At 41.7% G+C, this 20,524-nt stretch overlaps 1 protein-coding gene across 1 annotated transcript in view; it reads left to right on the top strand.

The window, feature by feature from the left end:
• The window catches only part of LOC127658453 (hormone-sensitive lipase-like), a 60,688-nt gene that overhangs the window by 12,549 nt on the left and 27,615 nt on the right, over positions 1–20,524 (top strand). The window contains exons 2-7 of the mRNA XM_052147769.1: positions 5,080–5,146; positions 10,280–10,521; positions 11,192–11,476; positions 12,373–12,463; positions 14,887–15,032; positions 17,853–18,038. Of these exons, the coding sequence (XP_052003729.1) occupies positions 5,131–5,146; positions 10,280–10,521; positions 11,192–11,476; positions 12,373–12,463; positions 14,887–15,032; positions 17,853–18,038 (966 nt within the window). The 5' untranslated portion in view covers positions 5,080–5,130. The remainder of the gene's footprint in view (positions 1–5,079; positions 5,147–10,279; positions 10,522–11,191; positions 11,477–12,372; positions 12,464–14,886; positions 15,033–17,852; positions 18,039–20,524) is intronic.

Below are 20,524 nucleotides of genomic sequence, written 5' to 3'. Positions count from 1 at the left end.
CTGGTTTATTTCTCTCGATCTGAAAGATGCGTACTTTCAGATTCAGATAAATCCCGTCACAGGCCATTCTTGAGATTCGCCTTCGACGGCCAGGTTTATCAATACACCGTCCTTCCGTTCGGCCTGTCCTTAGCACCCGTACTTTCACGAAGTGCATGGATGCGGCGCTCGCACCCCTCGCGGAGTCAGGGTTTGCGAATTTTGAACTATTTGGACGACTGGCTGATTATGGCACAGTCACATATGGAGCTTCTGTCTCACAGAGCAGTTCTACTCAGCCATCTGAACAGTTGGGTCTTGCAGTCAATTGGACCAAGAGCTCACTACAGCCCAGTCAGACAATTTCCTTCCTTGGAATAGAACTAGACTCCGTGGCAATGACGGCTCAGCTTATCTACACAGCGCGCCGTGTTCAGCGACTAGCCGCATCTTTTCAGATGAACAGCCTCACGCCTCTGAAGAAATTCCAGAGAGTGCTAGGTTACATGGCCTCAGCCGCAGCAGTACTTCAGCTGGGTTTACTGCACATCGCCCGCTTCAGCATTGGCTAAATACCAGCGTCTCGCCGGGCTTGGGCCACAGGCCGCCAGCCCATCAAGGTGACTCAGACCTGTATTTCAGCTCTGCAGCCCTGGACAGTGGCCGAATGGTATCAGCGGGAGTGACAATGGGAGCTGTATCTCGCTGAAAAGTCATCTCTACAGACGGCGTCCAACACGAGTTGGGGCGGTCTCGCGAGGGCTCTCCGGTTTTCGGCCTATGGTCAGTTCAGGAAAAGCTCCTTCACATAAATTGTCTGGAAATGATAGTGGTCGATGCGCGCTGCGTGCGCTTTCTCCCGGTAATTCAGGGTCACCACGTCCTGGTCCGTTCGGACAACAGATCTGTGGTATCCTACCTAAACCGTCAGGGCGGTGTCAGATCCAGGAACCTATTCCATCTGATGAAACGCATACTGAGTTGGTCCCAGTGCCACCTGCGCTCGCTGAGGGCGACGCATGTGCCAGGCCACCTGAACGACGGCCCGGACAGACTGTCCAGAGACAATATTCCCCCAGGGGAATGGTCCCTGCACGCTCAAACAGTCCAGACGTTATGGCACCTATTCAGCAGAGCAGAGATAGACCTCTTTAGCGTCCAAAGAGAACTCTCACTGCCCAATATTTTTCTCGAGCGAGGACGGCTGGCCCAGGACTGGCCCAGACGCCCGCTTTACGCCTTCCCTCCCATCTCGCTATTGCCACAGGTAATGCAGAGGATCAGGAAACGCGTCACTCGGTGCTCCTCATAGTCCCGCGTTGGGAGAATCAGACATGGTTCCCGGAGCTTATGCAGCTGTCACTGACAGCGCCGTGGCCCATCCCAGTGAGAGCAGATCTCCTCTCTCAAGCTCGCGGCACAATCTGGCATCCCCACCCAGAGCTGGGCTGCATGCGTGGGTGATCAACGACTACCCGTCGCTCTGCCAGAAGGAGTAATAAACACCATCATACACGCTAGAGCCCCTTCCACGAAAAGACTCTATGCGTCAAAATGGTCTGTGTTCTCAAAATGGTGCACTGACAGAGACCTGGATCCGCGGACATGTGGGGTGTCGTCGCTGCTCGTATTTCTACAAGAGCTGCTGGATCCCCATCCACGCTCAAAGTGTATGTGGCGGCCGTTGCGGCATTCGCTGAACCCCTGCACGGCCAGTCATGGGGTAAAAACGAGCTGGTCATCCGCTTCCTCAGGGGAGCTAGAAGGATGAACCCCCCGCGCCCCCCATCGGTTCCTATCTGGGATGTTTCTATAGTTCTCGAAACTATGAAAGCCCCCCTTTCGAACCACTTCAATCCGTGGATTTGAAATACCTTTCACTCAAAACCGTTTTTCTGACTGCCCTGTCATCAGTCAAACGTGTGGGAGACCTTCACGCGCTGTCTGTTAGCGCTGCGTGTCTTGAGTTTGGACCAAGGGACTCCAAGGTCATTTTAAAGCCTAGACACGGCTATGTTCCCAAGGTGATCGGTACTCCTTTCAGAGCACAGGTCATTTCCCTATCGGCGCTGCCAGCATCCGATAGCTGAACGCGACGCCAATCTCCTTTGCCCGGTCAGAGCACTGAGATTGTATACTGCGCGCTCCGCCGCTTTCAGACGCTCTGAGCAGCTTTTCGTTTCGCTCTGAGGGCGCACCAAAGGTCTCGCCGCCTCGAAACAGACACTATCTAGATGGATAGTGGACGCTATTGCTGCTGCATACGCGTCAAAAGACCTGCCATGCCCGTTGGGCATTAGGGCTCACTCCACTAGAGGCATGGCATCCTCGTGGGCATGGTCCAGCGGGATTTCCATTCACGACATATGTGTGGCAGCGGGATGGACTTCCCCCTCCACCTTTGTCAGATTTTACAATATGGAAGTGCCCGCTCTGCAGGCAAAACTACTAGCGGTTTAATACGCTACAGCTCCCCTGGTGAGCTGCACTGATGGGACACATTCCACACAGACCGGCACCGCCGCTCTGTCGTTCCTTTCCCACTATGTGCTTATGTATTACACAATCAATGACCTGCATTCTTGCCGGCCAAATATTATTTCCCCACTCATAAGGGGTCCCCCCTTAATTCCCTGGGGCTCATACAGTGGATGCTTGACGCGCACGGCGTTGACAATGGGTTCCCGTAGCGTAAGCTAGCTTACGTAATACGAGAGAACCTCTCGTAAGAGAACGTATCGGTTACCTAACGTAACCTCGGTTCTCTCTAGATGAGGGAACGAGTATTGCGTAGCCGGCCGTGCTTCGCGCCACGGCGACTTTTCGCTTCAGTCAATGAAAACCAGGGTTCCAGCCTACTGAACTACGCTTATATGCACTCAAGTCACGCCCATTTTGGCGGGCTTTGATCCAGTGAGCGCGCGGACGCCTCTCATTGGATGCGAGTTCGCCCAAGCTCGTCTATAGGCTGCAGCAGTTGCCGCAGAGCAACCTATGAGCTCGCTAGCTAGCCCGCTCAAGGTCTGCAGCTGCCGCGCTGCGTTGACAATGGATACAAAAATTAAGGATAATTTTTTGGCTTCAATATCTCAGAAAAGATGAATCTTTCCCGTAGCGTAAGCTAGCTTACGCAATACTCGTTCCCTCATCTAGAGAGAACCGAGGTTACGTTAGGTAACCGATACGTTTCATACCTTTGTTATGAAAACATGATCGCCAGATGAATCCAGTTCGCCACACTTGGGTCAATTGTTCATGACAAGCGTTCATTGAAAAACATTCAATAGCACGTTTTGTCCATAAAAGTGATAAATCTGAGAAATATTGATATATTCTCCATTGTTTACATGAGATCTCACCTGAAAGAATTACCCTACGTCATCGTTCTTCAACAAACTATGCAATCTGAGCAGCATTCATGTTGTAAAACTATATGATATATATTAGTCTCATAAACAAAATGAGCCTGTCTCCAAAGTCTATTTTAAAAAATGCGGCATAGTTTTATTCATAATAGCCAAGCAGTGCAGTCAAATTTTGTGTCGTCTTGAAAGGTGGAGCCTTAATTTTACTCTGTACGCTTCCAGCGATTTTACAGACAAAAAAAATGAGGTTCCTGCAAGCTTTTTTCTTAGATCATCTTCAAATTTGAAATGTAACTTTTTTAGATTTGTGGCTTTGAGAACATTGTGTTTCTGGGTTGTCTTGGTACTATTATTATTGTTTTTTTTAGATTATAAAACATGTTCAGCACAAAATATTTCCATTACTATAAACTTCAGCTTCTCTAACTTTAAAAAATAACAACATATATTAATTCTGAAGCTTGGGAGATAAATCCCAAATGTTCTACTTTCTAAAGATACTACAACTGTGTCCATACTCCAAAGGGTCCAGTAAATACAAGCATTTAAGTTCAAGTATGTCATTGGTTTTGTTTTGTGCTCAAAAACGGGGTTAAAAGTACCATGGAGCAGTTCAACCATGTGAAACATCTTGACAACGCCGACATTCTGAACAGCACTAACATTTATCCCAGTTAACTGTAATTGATTGTGTACCATAGGCACATAATATTGGAAAATCGATCACAGGGCCCTGAATCAAATCCAAATCATATGGCAGCAGACTTTGAAGTATCATCAAATATCGGATCACAGGCCAAGAGAATCGATTTTAGATCTTATCATGATGAAATGTCCAATTTACATTCCTAAACACAACAGATGTACAGTGGAGTAACTGATTTATAATTCAGTGTAGCATGCAAAATATGATCTCACTTTGTTTCATGCAGTCTGCAAGGTTGTGACCTCATTGAAATCAGCTGACATATACGTAGCAACAATTCTTTTGATATAACAATTACAACATAAATTCATTAAATGTTTTTGTCTGTGTTAGTCTAGACCTTCTTTCTGGCCACCCTGTGCTGGAACAACTAATAGAGGCAAAGGTTATTTGAGGGTCAGTTGAGGGTTTGCACTCAAAAAAGGACAGAGATAGAGTCTAGATGGTCTACACACACAGTTAAGGCCCTTTCATACCAAATGCGAGATAAATTGCCTGTGAATGGCCCTTTCGCACCAACAGCAACAGCGACCATCTGTCGGCCAATAATTGTTTTTAAAAATCTTTGAAAATCAGTTTGAGACCAATGATTGAAAATATTTGAAAACTGTTCTGCAATAGCAAAGGTGCAGCTTTAAAATCTACAAACTTTTGTACAGATCATCCATAATACTTTAAACACAGTCTCGCATAGGCGCGTGTGTGTGTGTGTGTGTGTGTGTTCGCATGCATGTTGCAGTGAGTAATTTGTTTTTATTGTACACTGGGTGAAATGTCACCTCACTAGAACAGAGACAGTGGGTATGGGAGAAAATAGCAGAGCTGTCCTCTCCAGAGAATTTGAGTAATGAAAATAAAGCAAGAGATAACAGAAAAAGAGGGGATGACGTAAGAGTCAATAGGATTGAAATTTAAAATGACAGAATTTAACATCATGAACGGTGGAGATGGGAGGGGGTAATAGAGAGCCTCCAATCAAAACATACCATCTCACTGTCTTCCCCTTCCTCTCTTGTCTCTATTTCTCAGGCTGCATGGCTGTGCTGGTGTAGAACGGACAGGACGCACAGGATCTCCAGCATGAGTTCAGAAGAGGGTAATGTTCACTTTCTAGGGTTCAGTCCGCGTGTGTGTGTGTGTGTGTGTGTGTGTGTGTGTGTGTGTGTGTGTGTGTGTGTGTGTGTGTGTGTGTGTGTGTGTGTGTGTGTGTGTGTGTGTGTGTGTGTGTGTGTGTGTGTGTGTGTGTGTGTGTGCTCCATAATGCATCCTGAGAGGTTTTTAATGTTGTAGATTCTCACACTTCAAGCTCCGCTCAACCTCCCTGTATATTTTAAAAAGCATGTTGTTGCGCTTCTGCTGTTTTGTGTATGCTTTGATACATTTTATTAATGTAAAAATGAAGAAGAAAAAAAATTGGCCAGAATATGTACATATATAAAAATAAACATATTCCTTCCCCAGATTATTCTTGAGAAAAATGTAAATGCCCTTGCTAAGCGCTGTTTCTGCTGTCCATTAAACAAAGTAAGACTCAAATAGCCACAAACTAATATTTTTCATGACTTATTTTCTGAATTTGTATCAGGTGTGAGCATTTTTCATCAAGCGGCACTTCAGCTCCCACTAATGCTTTGCGGGATGAATCAATTATGCAAATGACAACGTACTGCTCATAGCTTTACAGTTTGCAGATTATATGCTGCTGTTATTGTATTTGTTGTAATTTTCAGTTATTTGTCATTTTGTGATTTATTCAAAGCTGATCTTTTACTTAGTATGTTGTCTTTGGTTGTCACCATTATTGTGATTTGTGTGTCAAATAATGAGGTCCACGCATAGTACAGAGCTAATGGCCACATATACTATGTGCTACGATGTGAAATCAAAATATAAGTAATGTCAGTTTTTCAAAATAAAAGCCATTCTATTGGCTTTACCTTACAATGTTTTTTGAATATTTGCTCTATATGTACTGATTTGCTCTCAAATCACTTTCACACATTCAGCAAAAATAGTGACAATACTTGTTTAAACTTAAGGGCATGCAACGCAGCGCAAACGGCACAAAGCATGTAGCAGTGTCAGGTGTGTTCTTGACGTGCTTATGTAAACGGAGACGTCTCACATGCGCCAGTTACAAATGGGGGTTGGGGGGGAAATGCGACTGAAATGGTCGTACTGTAGAACCTTGTGCAGTGGCATTGAAAAAGCAGTTGTTACTTACAGTATTTTGGCTTTGGTGGTTTAGGCCAGGCTTTGGCTGTAGAAGGGTGCAATTTCGGAAGAACTGAACAGTTTGTTTTTAGAGCACTCATTAAGCCAGTTTTATGAAATGGTTTCATTGTGTTCTGCAAAAAACAAATTCAAGATAACAGATTTTTTTTTTATGTCAGATAAAATCTTTATTATTGCTCCAATAAATTTCCACATTCAGCCAGCATTAGTCATGCTGGATTTTTAGATTTTTTCTGGCTTCAGCGGAGGTTGTTAAAGTTCTCGTAATTCTTTGATTGATTGATCCATCAGTGGTATTGTGATTCTCTTTGGAATTAGCTTTATGTTCTTAAAGATTTCATTGATCAATGTCCTATTTGTCATCAACAACTAAAATTGCTATTATTAGAATGCTGCTCAATCTAGATCTCCACTCCAGTATTTGAGCTCCTTTAGCTGTATATCAACTTGTGCAAATCTTCCATAAAAATGACACATTCTTCAGTGGCTCCCTCAGGATTTTGTGAGACTGTGCACCTCGGACCCTCTAGGGGGTATTGGTTGTATATTGGTTGTATAGATATGAATGGTGATGACACGGCAAAAAAGTCACACCCACAAAGCATGATCAAAACACAAAATCGACTAGAGCAGTGGTTCTAAACCCTGTTTCTGGAGACTGCCCCCAAACCCTGCTATATAGATTTAAGATATAATATATCAAAAATATTATAGTTTTTTTTTATCTTAAAGTACAAATGTTAATCAGCCTAAAGTTTTTAGCCTTCCACTCAATGAAGTGACATGCATTTAAAGCTGATTTCCCAGTGTAACTTCATAATCATCTGAATTGTAACCGTTGCACTGTTTCTAATTAAAAAAAACTATATATATAAAAAGGGCTGAAATAGACTTTCATTGTAAGAGCTTTGTATTTGCAACTCTAGATTGTTTTCATGTATCATGAATGTTTTTATTCATGTGTGTGTTTTGTTGTGTTGAACATGTTCTGGGAGCAGAAAAGGGATTGGGTGTTAAGTTCTCTTGCTGTGGATGGCATCGTTTCTGTTATGAAAGATTTAGATTATCCACAAGACTGTATTCAAATTAGTCAATGCTCTGATATCTGCTTCTGCACTGAAACTTAGGACAGCACTAATGACATTTATCTGCCACCAGAATCAATGGATTTAAGACTAGTTTTGCACTAGTCTTAACATCAGTATCAGTATCAGGTGATTCTTGTCCTATAATGGAAACATGATGTGCTTGTAACAGTACACTGTACAATGGCACAGTAAAATACTTTGACCCTGTTAACACCTGCTATTAAGATGCACTTTGTGTGATTTGATCACATGTGGTCAGGTGAGACACATCGCTGTTTACACCTGATCACTTAAATGTGTCTCCTGTGACCACTTTTGATCTAATTTGGAGGGGAAGAACTCTGTTTCATGACGACATGCATCAGTCACTATGTCATTGTGTTACTGCATGACATTAAAGCACAACTGGGGTTGCAGCGGTATAAAAATTTATTGTTTTCATACATGTACATTTGTTTATATGGTATTGAGAACAAAAAATGCAACCGGACTGAGAATTTCACCTGCGTGTGCGCATCTCCTTTCCTCCTCGACTGCCTGTCAGACTCGTCAACTTGCCACACGCACACACACACACACACACACACACACACATGCAATGGAGAAAATGTCAAATAGAAGCGAGGCGAGGGGGTATGACATAAGTGAGTGTGTGTGTGTGTGAGTTAAAGCAGTGTTTCACAACTGGTTGGTCGCAGGTCTATTCAGACCGGGTCGTGGACAGCAGGGAAAGAGCAATGCCATGGTTCTCCCATTGAAGATATTTTGTTGGCCGCCCAAATGATAGCCTATTTAGGACTGCTGAGGCAGATTTAATGATAATCACTCAAACAGCTTAAGACTTCTCATCTGCACTTTCGCATGAATGTGTTTATAATATATATATAATTATAGTAGTTTGCAATTATAATATACTCTTCTAGTTTAAAGCATTGTGGAAGTCAAGTCGAACCTCTCAAACAGTAGGCAGCCCTGACATGCCAAACAGCACAGAGGAGGAAAAGAGCAACAGTGTGCTGTGTGCTATTTTTTTTTTTTTTTACTATACATCACCTTTAAAAAATTGTTTCACAATTTTGCATGAGTAAAATCTTGTTATTTTGACAAAGGTAGAATCTAGACCTCATTTTATATCATTTTAAGTTTCAAGATGTGGTTCAGCTAGTGTTTATTTTTTCATTAATACTATAATTTGATATTATTACTATTATTTAAGACTAGCTACAATTACCCAACCATGGTAATGAGGAGCCTTTCCTCCTGTATAATATGTGTTTTCTGTTTGAATTATGTTTGAAATTAGGAAACAAACGGCATAATAATAGGCTCATGTAAGTAAATATGCTCTTCAATTTTTAAAGTGGGGAGGGACATCCTGTTGCTTTTGTTGTTGATGTCAACAACAAAAATAATGCCACTTGATGCATGTCCTTGTACTTGAAAACCATGAAAAAAACTATTCAACAAAAAGGAAATGCGACCCAGGATACATTAAACACAGGTTACATTTTTATTATAGTGGGTCGCTATAAAAATCTGTCCTGAAGCAAAACCAGTTGAGAACCACTGAGTTAAAGGTACAGACTGGAGCAATCTGTCTGTGCTTTCGTGCACCTACAGTATATGTTAATTATTAATAATCCTAGGAGACTACTTTAAAAGCTCACACAGCTGATGTTATTTTTATTTAGTAGTTCATTTTACATGCTATGCTAACATGTAAACTAACATGCTTTAGTTATATAACATGTCACAGTTACATGCTATATTTTTTATTGCTTATAATTCGGTTTATTGTAATTCTGTTAGCTTACTTTTATTTTATTTTCAGAAGGGAGACTTTTTTTTACACATATACATATATGTTTCAATTATAATAAAGTGTTTGTTCAACCAAAAAAAAAAATACAAAAAACATCTGTTTTCACTTCTTTAAGGGTCATTGTAACTGATAATATTAATTGTGTAATACTGTATAATGTGAAAACGTGTAATTTTCTGAGACTGTTATCATAGCGTGAAAATCATATACTATTGCAACCCTAAGCACAACAAAGTCAGAAAAGACAAAGAAAGTGCAAAGAAACTGCAGTATAGATGCATTTTAAATTCCAAGCACAAAAGCAACATTTTGAGCAGAATTTTCCATCAATTTTGTGGATTACCTGTATTAACCTGAGCTGCAGATGTTTGTGCTTCTCATAAATGTCCCCGCATGTTGGAATCAAACACACTGAAGGTCCATGAAGCCAGAGGGAGTGAGGGACCATGAGAGGATACCATGGCAGAGGGGAAAATTAGAGTGTTTGTGTCCAATGATGAGAAGGAGAGTTTCACTGTGATGCACGGTTTTATTTGGGGTAAAGCACAGACAGCATTGGCACTGAGATACCTTACTTATTGTCACTCATCTGTATTGTCTCTGTATCTGATATGACCATCCTGATCAGCTAAATGTGCATGAGTGTATGGATGAATGCACAATGTACAGTAGGGTGCCCATTTATCACTAGTTACTGAGTATTATGTCCTGTGATGTTGTTCTTCTGTCCTCTACTAGTCTATAGCTTGAGCACTTCCTGTTTCTTCTTCTCTATACAAAAAAGAAGTAAAAGCAGTTCTTTTTTTAGCAGTCAGAGTCCTCAAGATGTGAATGTTTTGTCATGTGCCCTTGTATACATTCTTAGTGGTGGTGTTGTACTGTGTGTGTAAAAGAATTAGGACCTAGTATATAGTATGTCATAGACCTATAGATGTGCTTCAGAAGAGTTTTTTGCTGTAAAATGAATGCTTCCTTTAGAGCTTTTGTCCTAAGCTTAATCGCTCTGAATTGGCTTAAAAGTGTTGTCAGTGTACGTACATATCTGAAGTAATTATTTTGTCCTTAACCCATCTGATCCCCTTAGTGATGGATACCAAAGCAGTGTTCACTGCCCTGTATGATGTGTGTGAAGAGAATGCCGCCTTTTTCTCGGGGGCCACTAAGGGCCAACCCGGGGATGCAGCTCAGCGCCTAGTGGATGCCATGACCACCATCCAGGAGCACGCTCATAGCCTGGAGCCTGTCATCACTGGATTTGCCACCATCTATCACCATTTTGACTTTGACCCTCATATTCCTGCCAATGGATATCGCTCCCTTGTTAAGGTGTGTGTCTGAATGTGTTTTTAATGATTTTATTGAATTGGCATGGGGGAACGAGGATTTTGCATTTTTTTTTATCATCCTTGTTTTTCTCTCTTTATTGAAAAGAGTTGTTCTTAACTTATTTTTTGCCATAGCATTGAATTGAATCATGATTAACTGGTTTATGTACCGGTACTTTGTGGCTGTTAAAGGTGTGACATGTTGGCCTAATCTCTGCACCACCAAATTACAAAAATAATGCCTGTTTTGAAACCGGTTCCCCAAACACAACCCATTTGTCATTTGTCGGACAGTCAGGTAGTCTAGTCTTGCACTAAACTCATGCCATTGGTTCAGTCAATGTTGATATGTTGGGATTGTTGGCATGCTCAAACAACAGAGCAATGTTTTGATAGCACCATAGTGAAAATATTAAGCTGAGATTCGAGAGAGAATTTCACCATTGAAACAAATTATACACTTCACATTTAAGGTGCTTTCCAACTTTTTCTAACTGACCACCAAGAGTATTTTGTCTTGTGCCACTCTTCTTGTGCACAAATCTTGTGTTTTGCATATTTTCTTCCCTATGGACCATTATGAATTTGTGAAGTGTTTGCAACATGTACTCATACCTTCTGTTTCTTCCTACTTTCAGATCTCATTCTCTTTTTGTCCTCCTCTTTCTCAGGTGGTGCGCTGCTGCCTCCTCCACATCATCCATAAAGGGCGCTATATCACATCCAACAGACGAAGCATTTTTTTCCGTGCCAGCCACAACGCAGCGGAGATGGACGCATACTGCAGCGCTCTGTGTCAGCTCAGGGCACTGCTCTATCTAGCTCAGAGACTGCTTCATGACAACAGCCATGGCAACCTCTTCTTCCAGGAGGAGACCGGCCTCAGTCAGAGCTTCCTCAGAGAGTCCGCCTCCATGCACAAGGGCTGTTTCTATGGGCGCTGTGTTGGATTTCAGGTGTGTTGCCTAGAGATTGTGACCATAAAGAAAGAATGTCATATTTATACATTTAATTGAAGGTTGCAAACACAGTATTAGCAAATTGTAAATGTAAATGAGTGGTTAATAGTAATTGTGTTTACCTTAGATATACCTATAAGGCATGAATGGAACACACGTTCCTCATTTTTTTTTTTTCACTTACCATATGTAGCTGGTGTTTTTTTTTTTTTATCATTAACAAATTGCTGATGCACTTGTGTCAGAGCTGTATTCGTTTGTGATAGTTTGTCAGATCACTCACAGTTGTTTGAGTAAACCGACCCCTGGTGTTCCAGCTGAGAGTTCCCTTTGACATATTGGTAACATTCTAGTTGATTTTCAGTTACATTGTCTACATTTTGTTTACCTGCTAATTTTTTTATGTTAAATGTGCAAGAAGTCCATCTAAATCACCTTTCTTTTCCTCTAAAAATATTTTCAATGGAAATGGTGCTGGTAATTTTGCTGGAGTCAGTGCTTAGACAGGCAATCTGCAAACCTATCGCACAACTAGCCTGCGTTTCCACTGACTTGAGAGCCATGCGATGACGTAACTGATTATATTAATAATTAAATTGCCCACAAACAACATGCACTTCACTGCTTTTATTTGCTAGCCTCATGATTTTTTGAGACACATTTAACATAGTTTAATTCACCATATTTATGCCATCACAAGCAGCTTTTAATGCAGCAGTCTGAAGTTTTTTTAAATACTGTATCTAACAAATTAAATGATGGCAGTCAGTTCACACTTATTTGTAATTGATTGACATTATTGTCCAGACGTTATCCTGCCTCCTGGCCTCTTACGTTTTCCACGTCTAGTTTGAGACTAGCTAATTTGGTTCTCTTGTCCACTCCCTATACAGTTTGCTCCTGCTATCCGTCCATGCCTGCAGTCAATAGCTATAAGCCTGGTGGCATTTGGAGAGAACTACAAGAAGCATCAGTCAGGGATAGGTCAGTTGGGACTCTCAATTTCAACCTCATCTGATGCTGAACTTCCCATATATATCTCCTGTGTAATGGGAAGGCAGCATGGTTACATTTTCCAGACTATTTAGCCCCATGGAGTTGAATTCAGATGTTTAAATACACCTTAGCCAAATACATTTAAACTCAGTTTTTCACAATGTCTTTTCCCTGTCTTAGGTCAGTTAGGATCACTACTTTATTTTAAGAATGTGAAATGTAAGAATAATGGTAGAGAGAATAATTTATTTCAGCTTTTATTTCTTTCATCATATTCCCAGTGGGTCAGAAGTTTACATACACATTGTTAGTATTTGGTAGCATTGGCATTAAATTGTTTAACTTCAGTTAAACAATTTCAGTTCACTTTCACAAGCTTCTCACAATAAGTTGCTGGAATTTTGGCCAATTCCTCCAGCCAGAACTGATGTAACAAAGTCAGATTTGTAGGCCTCCTTGCTCACACATGCTTTTTCAGTTCTGCCCACAAACTTTCTATTGGATTGAGGTCAGGGCTTTGTGATAGCCACTCCAATACCTTGACTTTGTTGTCCCTGAGCCATTTTGCCACAACTTTGGAGGTATGCTTGGGGTCATTGTCCATTTGGAAGACCCATTTGCAACCAAACTTTAACTTCCTGGCTGATGTCTTGAGATTTTGCTTGAATATATCCACATTATATTCCTTCCTCATGATGCCATCTATTTTGTGTAGTGCACCAGTCCCTCCTGCAGCAAAGCACCCCCACAACATGATTCTGCCACCCCCATGCTTCACGGTTGGGATGGTGTTCTTCGGCTTGCAAGCCTCACCCTTTTTCCTCCAAACATAACAATGGTCATTATGAGCAAACAGTAACAATTTTGTTTAATCAGACCAGAGGATATTTCTCCAAAAAGTAAGATCTTTGTCCACTTGCAAACTGTAGTCTGGCTTTTTTGTGTTGGTTTTTAGAGCAGTGACTTCTTCCTTGCTGAGCAGCCTTTCTGGTTATGTCAAAATAGGACTCATTTTACTGTGGGTATAGATAGTTGTCTACATGTTTCCCCCAGCATCTTCACAAGGTTCTTTGCTGTTGTTCTGGGATTGATTTGCACTTTTCACACCAAACTACGTTCATCTCTAGGAGACAGAATGCGTCTCCTTCCTGAGCGGTATGATAGCTGCGTCATCCCATGGTGTTTATACTTGCTTATTATTGTTTGTACAGATGAACTTGGTACCTTCAGGCATTTGTAAATTGCTCCCAAGTATGAACCAGGTTTGCGGAGTTCCACAATTTTATTTTCTGATATCTTTGCTGATATGTTTTCATTTTACCCATGATGTCAAGCAAAGCTGCACTGAGTTTCAAGGTAGGCCTTAAAATACATCCAAAGGTACACCTCCAATTGACTCCAATTAGCCTATCAGAAGCTAATTGCCTAAAGGCTTGACATAATTTTCTGGAATTTTCCAAGCTGCTTAAAGGCACTGTTAATGTAGTGTATGTAAACTTCTGACCCACTGGAATTGTGATTATAGTCAATAAAAAGTGAAACAATCTGTCTGTAAACAATTGTTGAAAAAAATAACTTCATGCACAAAGTAGATGTCCTAAATGACTTGCCAAAACAATTGTTTGGTAATATGAATTCTGTGGATTTGTTAAATTTATTTTAATGACTTCAGCCTGAGTGTATGGAATCTTCTTCAACTTTATGCTTATACATACATACATACATACATATAGATTTACATATACTGTCTGCACCATAGATTTTCTCTAGTCACAGATGCAATAAAGGCCCAACCAATATGCCTATATTTACTTTGCTTCAAATGTGATCGAGAATATTAAGCAACAGAATACACATTCAAATATTGTCTCCTGTGCTCAATGCTGCACCAAGTGGATGCAGGAGATATTGCACCAAATGGTGAGTAGCTCTCACAGAGGGCAGTGTGGATGAGAGAAGCTTGTGTGCTTTCCAACCCTGTCCTCTATCCTGCCAGTAGAATACCCATTGCCCCTCTATTGAGGTGATGTAAGTTCAACTTTTGCCTGTGCCTATACTTACAAAAATGTACCGTGGTACTAACATCGTTTTTTGAACATGTTGAACATTCCTTGGAGTTCTATGTAAATACTGTGTAGCATGACTATAATTAGAGAGAATTTCTTATTGATGACTTTCCGTTACTGTTGTTGTTTGTACATTTTAAACTTGTGTGTTTGTCAAGGGATGATAATGTTCAGTCATTTCCAGGAGGTAGCAGTTATCTATGTGTTTCTGTATGACTGGTAACCCACATTGGCATATTTCCTTTCCTTATTACTGTTTCTGGTCAACATATAATTTCATGATGTGATATGTTATGTAGACAGCTATGCTAACTATAACTATCTCTTTGCCTGTATTTGTCACAGGTGTAGCAGCCAGTTCATTCTTAACCTCTGGAAAGTATGCCATTGACCCTGAACTCCGAGGTCAAGAGTATGAACGCATCACACAGAACCTGGACGTTCATTTTTGGAAGATGTTCTGGAACATTACTGAGACTGAAGTGCTATCGGTCAGTTTTAAACATCTGCAATCATTTCAGTCCACTGTACTCATATTGTTCTGCAAAACACAGTAACATATTTTGTCAAATAAACCCAAACCATGTCTCTATGATCTGTAAGAGAAATGGGAGTGAGTTTTATAATCCACATTTGGCTGGACAGTCAAAAAATCTTTGAAGCCATTTTTCTCAGTTTCATTTCTGGCATAGTTCAGGGCTTGACATAAAATCGGCCCTGGAACTATTCAGCCCAACCAACCAAAACATTCCCCCACAATCGGGGAAAATTCTTAACTGACATTTCTCTTTCATCAGGAACTTAATTATTGAATTATTATTTTCCATTAAAGTTACAAATTTATGAAGGAGGAAAAACTCATAGATTCATCCTTCATTCATGCGGGAACAGGATTTAAAGCTCTTGTTAAATTCTCCTTTGTACATGCCCTTATGAAAATGTACCACAGTTCTTGTACTGTATAGTTTCACTGGCATTAGTAAAGACATGGTGATCACCGGTAAAGAATGGTGATGTGTGGATTGAAAAAATTTAAATACTATCGTGAATGGGACATTGGGCCTCTTCTACTCGGATAGGAGACTAAGGCAGTCCTATACATATGCCCTGTAGGAACACTAAAAGCCTGATAACACAAACGGTGCCAAAATCAAACAAAGGGAACCCAAAACACACTACATATCCCATCAAGCCTGGCTCACTTTACACCTAGGTGTGAAATTCTAAAGGATCGAACTCTCAACTCCTATTGGATAAAACGCACAACAGAACGTGTCCCTCAACCATGATGTCATAGAGAGTATAAAACCTCGGAGACCCTTTTAAGCTTTGCATCCAACGACAGTGTGCGCCACGTCTAGTTGCAGCCCTACTTCCTTGCCCAAGGAAGTAACGTACTTGCCTGAACTTTGGCCATACAATCTCCATCTTGCTGGATGAGCCGAGATTTCTCTGTGTTCCACCGAGCACGCTTACTTTTCTGAAGGAGACATCCAGGCAATCCACGTCTCACCCTTTTGCCTACAGATGTGAAGAACGAAGATTTCTTTTCCTCCTCCAACCAAGTCGACTTCGTTGATATCTCTGCCAACCCAATGAGAATCAACCGCTGTACCGCCTGCCGACAGTGTAAGGAAACGTCCTCCCGTCATCACCCAAGCTTCGAGGAACTGATTCTGAGTCAAACGATGTATGAACACACATTCTACCCACGTCCTCAAGCGACTCAAGAGGTTTACATCTGGGCAGAGATGGATTATTATAGTGTGTTATTCTTGTGCATCAAGGTAATTGCTTGGACAGTTTATGGACCACTGCATCCGCTCATTGCTGCTAATAATACTCAAGGTATTAATTTCTGTTACCTTGAATGAGATTTGCTGTGTTGTCGTCCAACTACATTGGGCTGTTTGTGCATTTCCACAATCGCAGGTGAGACCGGCACACTGAATTTATCCATTAAAGAACCAATGACCACGGCAGACTGAATACGAGCCATTCACCACATCTCTAAGTGATAAAACGAGCGGTTGCCTTCTCTCCCACAATCGCTAAAACCGGCTTTGGTGCAGTTACTCTCTCTCATACAAACCGCACACATGATCCCCTCACAAACATAGCCGCTCACACATTTGGTGAACCGATAACTTGGCGATAGACACCAGCTTTGTGCCCAAGTTATCGTACCAGCGGAGATGCATATTAAACGGGCAGATGCCATTAACCAGTCTCTCCGTCCACATTCGCGACCACATTCTCTGGCTGGAAACCACGCTTGACATACTCTCCACTAGAGCCACACCTGCCATTTTGTGCCCTATATATACACACACACACACACACACACACACACACACACATATATATATATATACCATTCTCTCATGTATTATAGGCTTATTTGTTACCATATCTTATCATGTAACTGTTTAGTTTGTAGTTGGATGTCCGGACATCAACTTTCCTAAGAGAACAATCCTATATTGAGACGGTTTTACTGTCTGGTTATTAGTCCCTGATTCCAGGGTGGTGCCCTGGCAATATTATTCCTTATTAACATTCTATTGATTTTGATAATTAATAGTTATCTATGATTGTTGATTTGAAGGATTAATAAGCTAATGTTTCTAATCAAAGTTCTATTAATGTTAATAATTATCTTTTGATAATTATTAATTATTGCTAATAACTAAACCCGCTTCTGAACAAAGCACCCAACAACACAATGTTTTCCTGTTTACCTCGTCACTGCTGTTTAGAATGAAAACAGATTAAACAGCCCTAACAAAGAGCTTTGCATGGCCCCTTAAAGGTTTTCATATCTTGCATATTGTGTTTACCATGGGGCTGCACAGTGCGTGCACAGAGCAGGTTCGTCAGCGCCGTGTGGGAGGGCCGGTCATGCTCAATCCTCACACTGTGGCTAGTCACGTGGATGCAGTGTTTCCTTTGCACAGTAGTAAATGGCAGTGCTTCATAAAGAAGAGTGGGGTGATTGACCAGCCCAATAGTCGACCGGCACACAGAAAAAAGTCAAAGTGCTCCAGATGACCAGTCCATCACTGGCATAGTTGCAGAATTAAGGAACGCAATACCTTTGAGTGATAAAACTCTATTATACATCTTTTGCTGCGGCTGTCCAGATCACACCAAGAACACTTGACTGATAGTAAGACAGCAGTAACCCGCCCAAGCCCTCATATTGAATTTGTCAATCGTCTTACTCTTTGAAAATGTTTAATTTGCATAGTAATGAAACTTGAAATTAAACTGTGCTTTATCTCATCTCTCCTTTCCTCTCTTCTCTCAAGAGTCTGGTGTGTATGACGGCCACACAAGTGAAGGTGAATCGAGCTCTTTCTGTGCCTCCCATGGCCTTTGAACTGCCATTGGTGACGGATCCAACCCATACAGTGACCGTGTCTCCTCCGGTGGCTCATATTGGCCCGGCACCTATCCAGATGAGACTGATCTCTTATGAGCTGAGGGAAGGACAGGTACAACAGTTCATACAGATAAAACTGTCATCCAAACTTAGAGGAGATAGAGATACAGGTCTGTTATTTAATCACCCTAATATTGTTCTAAACCCATATGACTTTCTTTTTCTGTGGAATACAATGGAAATGTTAGGTGGTATGATGTCTGTCTCAAACAAAACTCGCTTTTCAATACACTCATGCCAAACAGGCTCAGCGGGGGGTGCAGGGCTCTCTCTCTCTCTCTCTCACTCCTCGCTGGCATCTGGCTCACTCATAAATCCATCTCCCACTCTCACTGCAATGACAAACATCTGTTATAGACAGTCATTGCCAGATGATGATCCTTACCATTCTCATTTCCTGATCTCGCTGTCCATTCACAATCTGACACTCAACGGTATTTTATGTAAGCATTTAGGCAACATTCGTAACATTATTAAAACAGTAAACATACACAGTTTTAACAAGGCATGGCAGCACCTCAGTACACTAGAGCAGAAGGGAAAAAAGCATTGCCTTACTGTTTATTTGCTAATTAACTTCACTTGGTGCAGAACAATCTGGAATAATATGAAACAATGCAACAGTCCCCTCTATGCAGCCTTAACTTGTTTAGAATGTTGAATCTTTGTTACAAGAATGAGACGGAGCACTGTTGTCTCAACTTGCGTTTTTGACCATTTTAAGTTCTTTTTAAACACATGGTGTTTAAAATATGCCGGCCCTGCTTGAGACGCTGAAGAAAAAGTGAGACACAGTGCAAATGTCCAAGACATTCATCCAGCATGTGTTTAAAGAGCCTCTATTATGCTCATTTTCAGGTTCATAATTTTATTTTGGTGGTCTACTAGAATAGGTTTAAATGCTTTAATGTTCAAAAACGCATTAATTAATTAATGCATACTGTACATTGCTGCAGCACCTCTATTCTCTGAAATGCTCTGTTGTAGCTCCTGTCTCTTTCCGAAAAGCCCTGTCTGCTCTGATCGGTCAGCTGGCCCAGTCTGTTATGATTGGTCAACTGCTTAAGAGCGTGTGTCGGAAATGTAATGCCCCTTACCATAATTGAGTTTCAGCTCCCAAGGTTTCCTGAGCAGGGCATTCCTCAGGCGGGTATTATGCAAATGTGTTTCATAGTTGTCAGACTAGAGAACAAGACGAACTGGCACTGGACCGCACACATGAGGAGACTAAAATAGGGAGATAAATCAAGTGGATTAATATAGGGCAGGTGTTACTAATGAAAAAATAATGAACAAACAAGGAGGCGCGGTGTGACATAAGATGAAGCACGTGGAGATACAGAAACAATAACAAAGCCACGTGTTCTCCTAAGAAGTCAAAACATCTGAATGGCATGAGTGCACACCACCAAGACAATGAGGTGATATGCACTCATGCCAATTGACAAACAAGATGAGACCGGACACTTGTCAGAGTTCTACCACACAAAGACCGTGCTCGCAGAGCACTGACAAATGCCATGGTCCTGTCAGACCAAAACTCAGACTGACAAATTGACAGGACCGTGAAACCCCATGACCTCCATGGTCGTGGACACTGGCATTGATGGGGGAACAGCCTTTGTGGCTCAGGGCCTCTGTGCCCGGGAGCACTGGTGACGACTGGAGAATGGCCTCCGGGGGCGCTGGCGGCAACTGGATAAAGGCCTCCATGGCCGGGGGTGCTGGCAGGAGCTGGGAGCATTGAAACTGGTTTCCCATAGCCCAAGTAGGTACTCTTCTTCCCTTATCTCCATAATGCAATAGACAACCTCCCAGATTGGCCATATCCATAGGTCCCCCCATATCTCCCAGATAACTGGCTCTTCCAGTCTGACCAGGAACTGATAACTTAGAGTGGCCTCACTAAAACCCAATCCCTGAGCCACATGGAGGAGCACTTTGGCGAAAAAGCCAAAAGGGCGGTTGCCCTGAGGCCAACTCCTCTAATTGTGGCTCAAGGGCGGGTAAAACCAAAAATACATTATTAATAAAATAAACAAAATCCCACGAGGGGGAAACCAACAAAAACTACTCTGTATGGGGTACCAGAATTTAGACTGCGGTAGAGCGAAACAGGACCAACCGGACCAGGAACCAGGTTGAGGAACAGGATCAACAGGAATGCTAGAAAACACACACAGGATGGACTAGAAAACAAGGAGAACTGGCACTGGAAAGCACACGAGTAGACTAACCCGCTTGATTTCTCTCCCAATTTTAATGTAGGGCAGGTGTTACTAATGAAACAATAATGAGCGAACAAGGAGGTGGGGTGTGACGTAAGACAGAGAAGCACAAGGCGATACTGAAGCAATAACAAAGCCGCGTGTTCTCACAACAAGAAGGCAAAACATGAGCTCGTGATTGAGACCATCTGATGATGATCATCAAAATTGTGGACCTCCACATGTTTGGTTCATCATTGGTAGCAATTTCCAAATGCCTGAAGGTACCACATTCATCTATACAAACAATAGTACGCAAGTATAAGCACCA

The sequence above is a fragment of the Xyrauchen texanus genome, chromosome 17, assembly GCF_025860055.1.
Source record: "Xyrauchen texanus isolate HMW12.3.18 chromosome 17, RBS_HiC_50CHRs, whole genome shotgun sequence".
Classification (NCBI taxonomy): domain Eukaryota; kingdom Metazoa; phylum Chordata; class Actinopteri; order Cypriniformes; family Catostomidae; genus Xyrauchen; species Xyrauchen texanus.
This window is presented reverse-complemented; position numbering and strand designations above follow the sequence as displayed.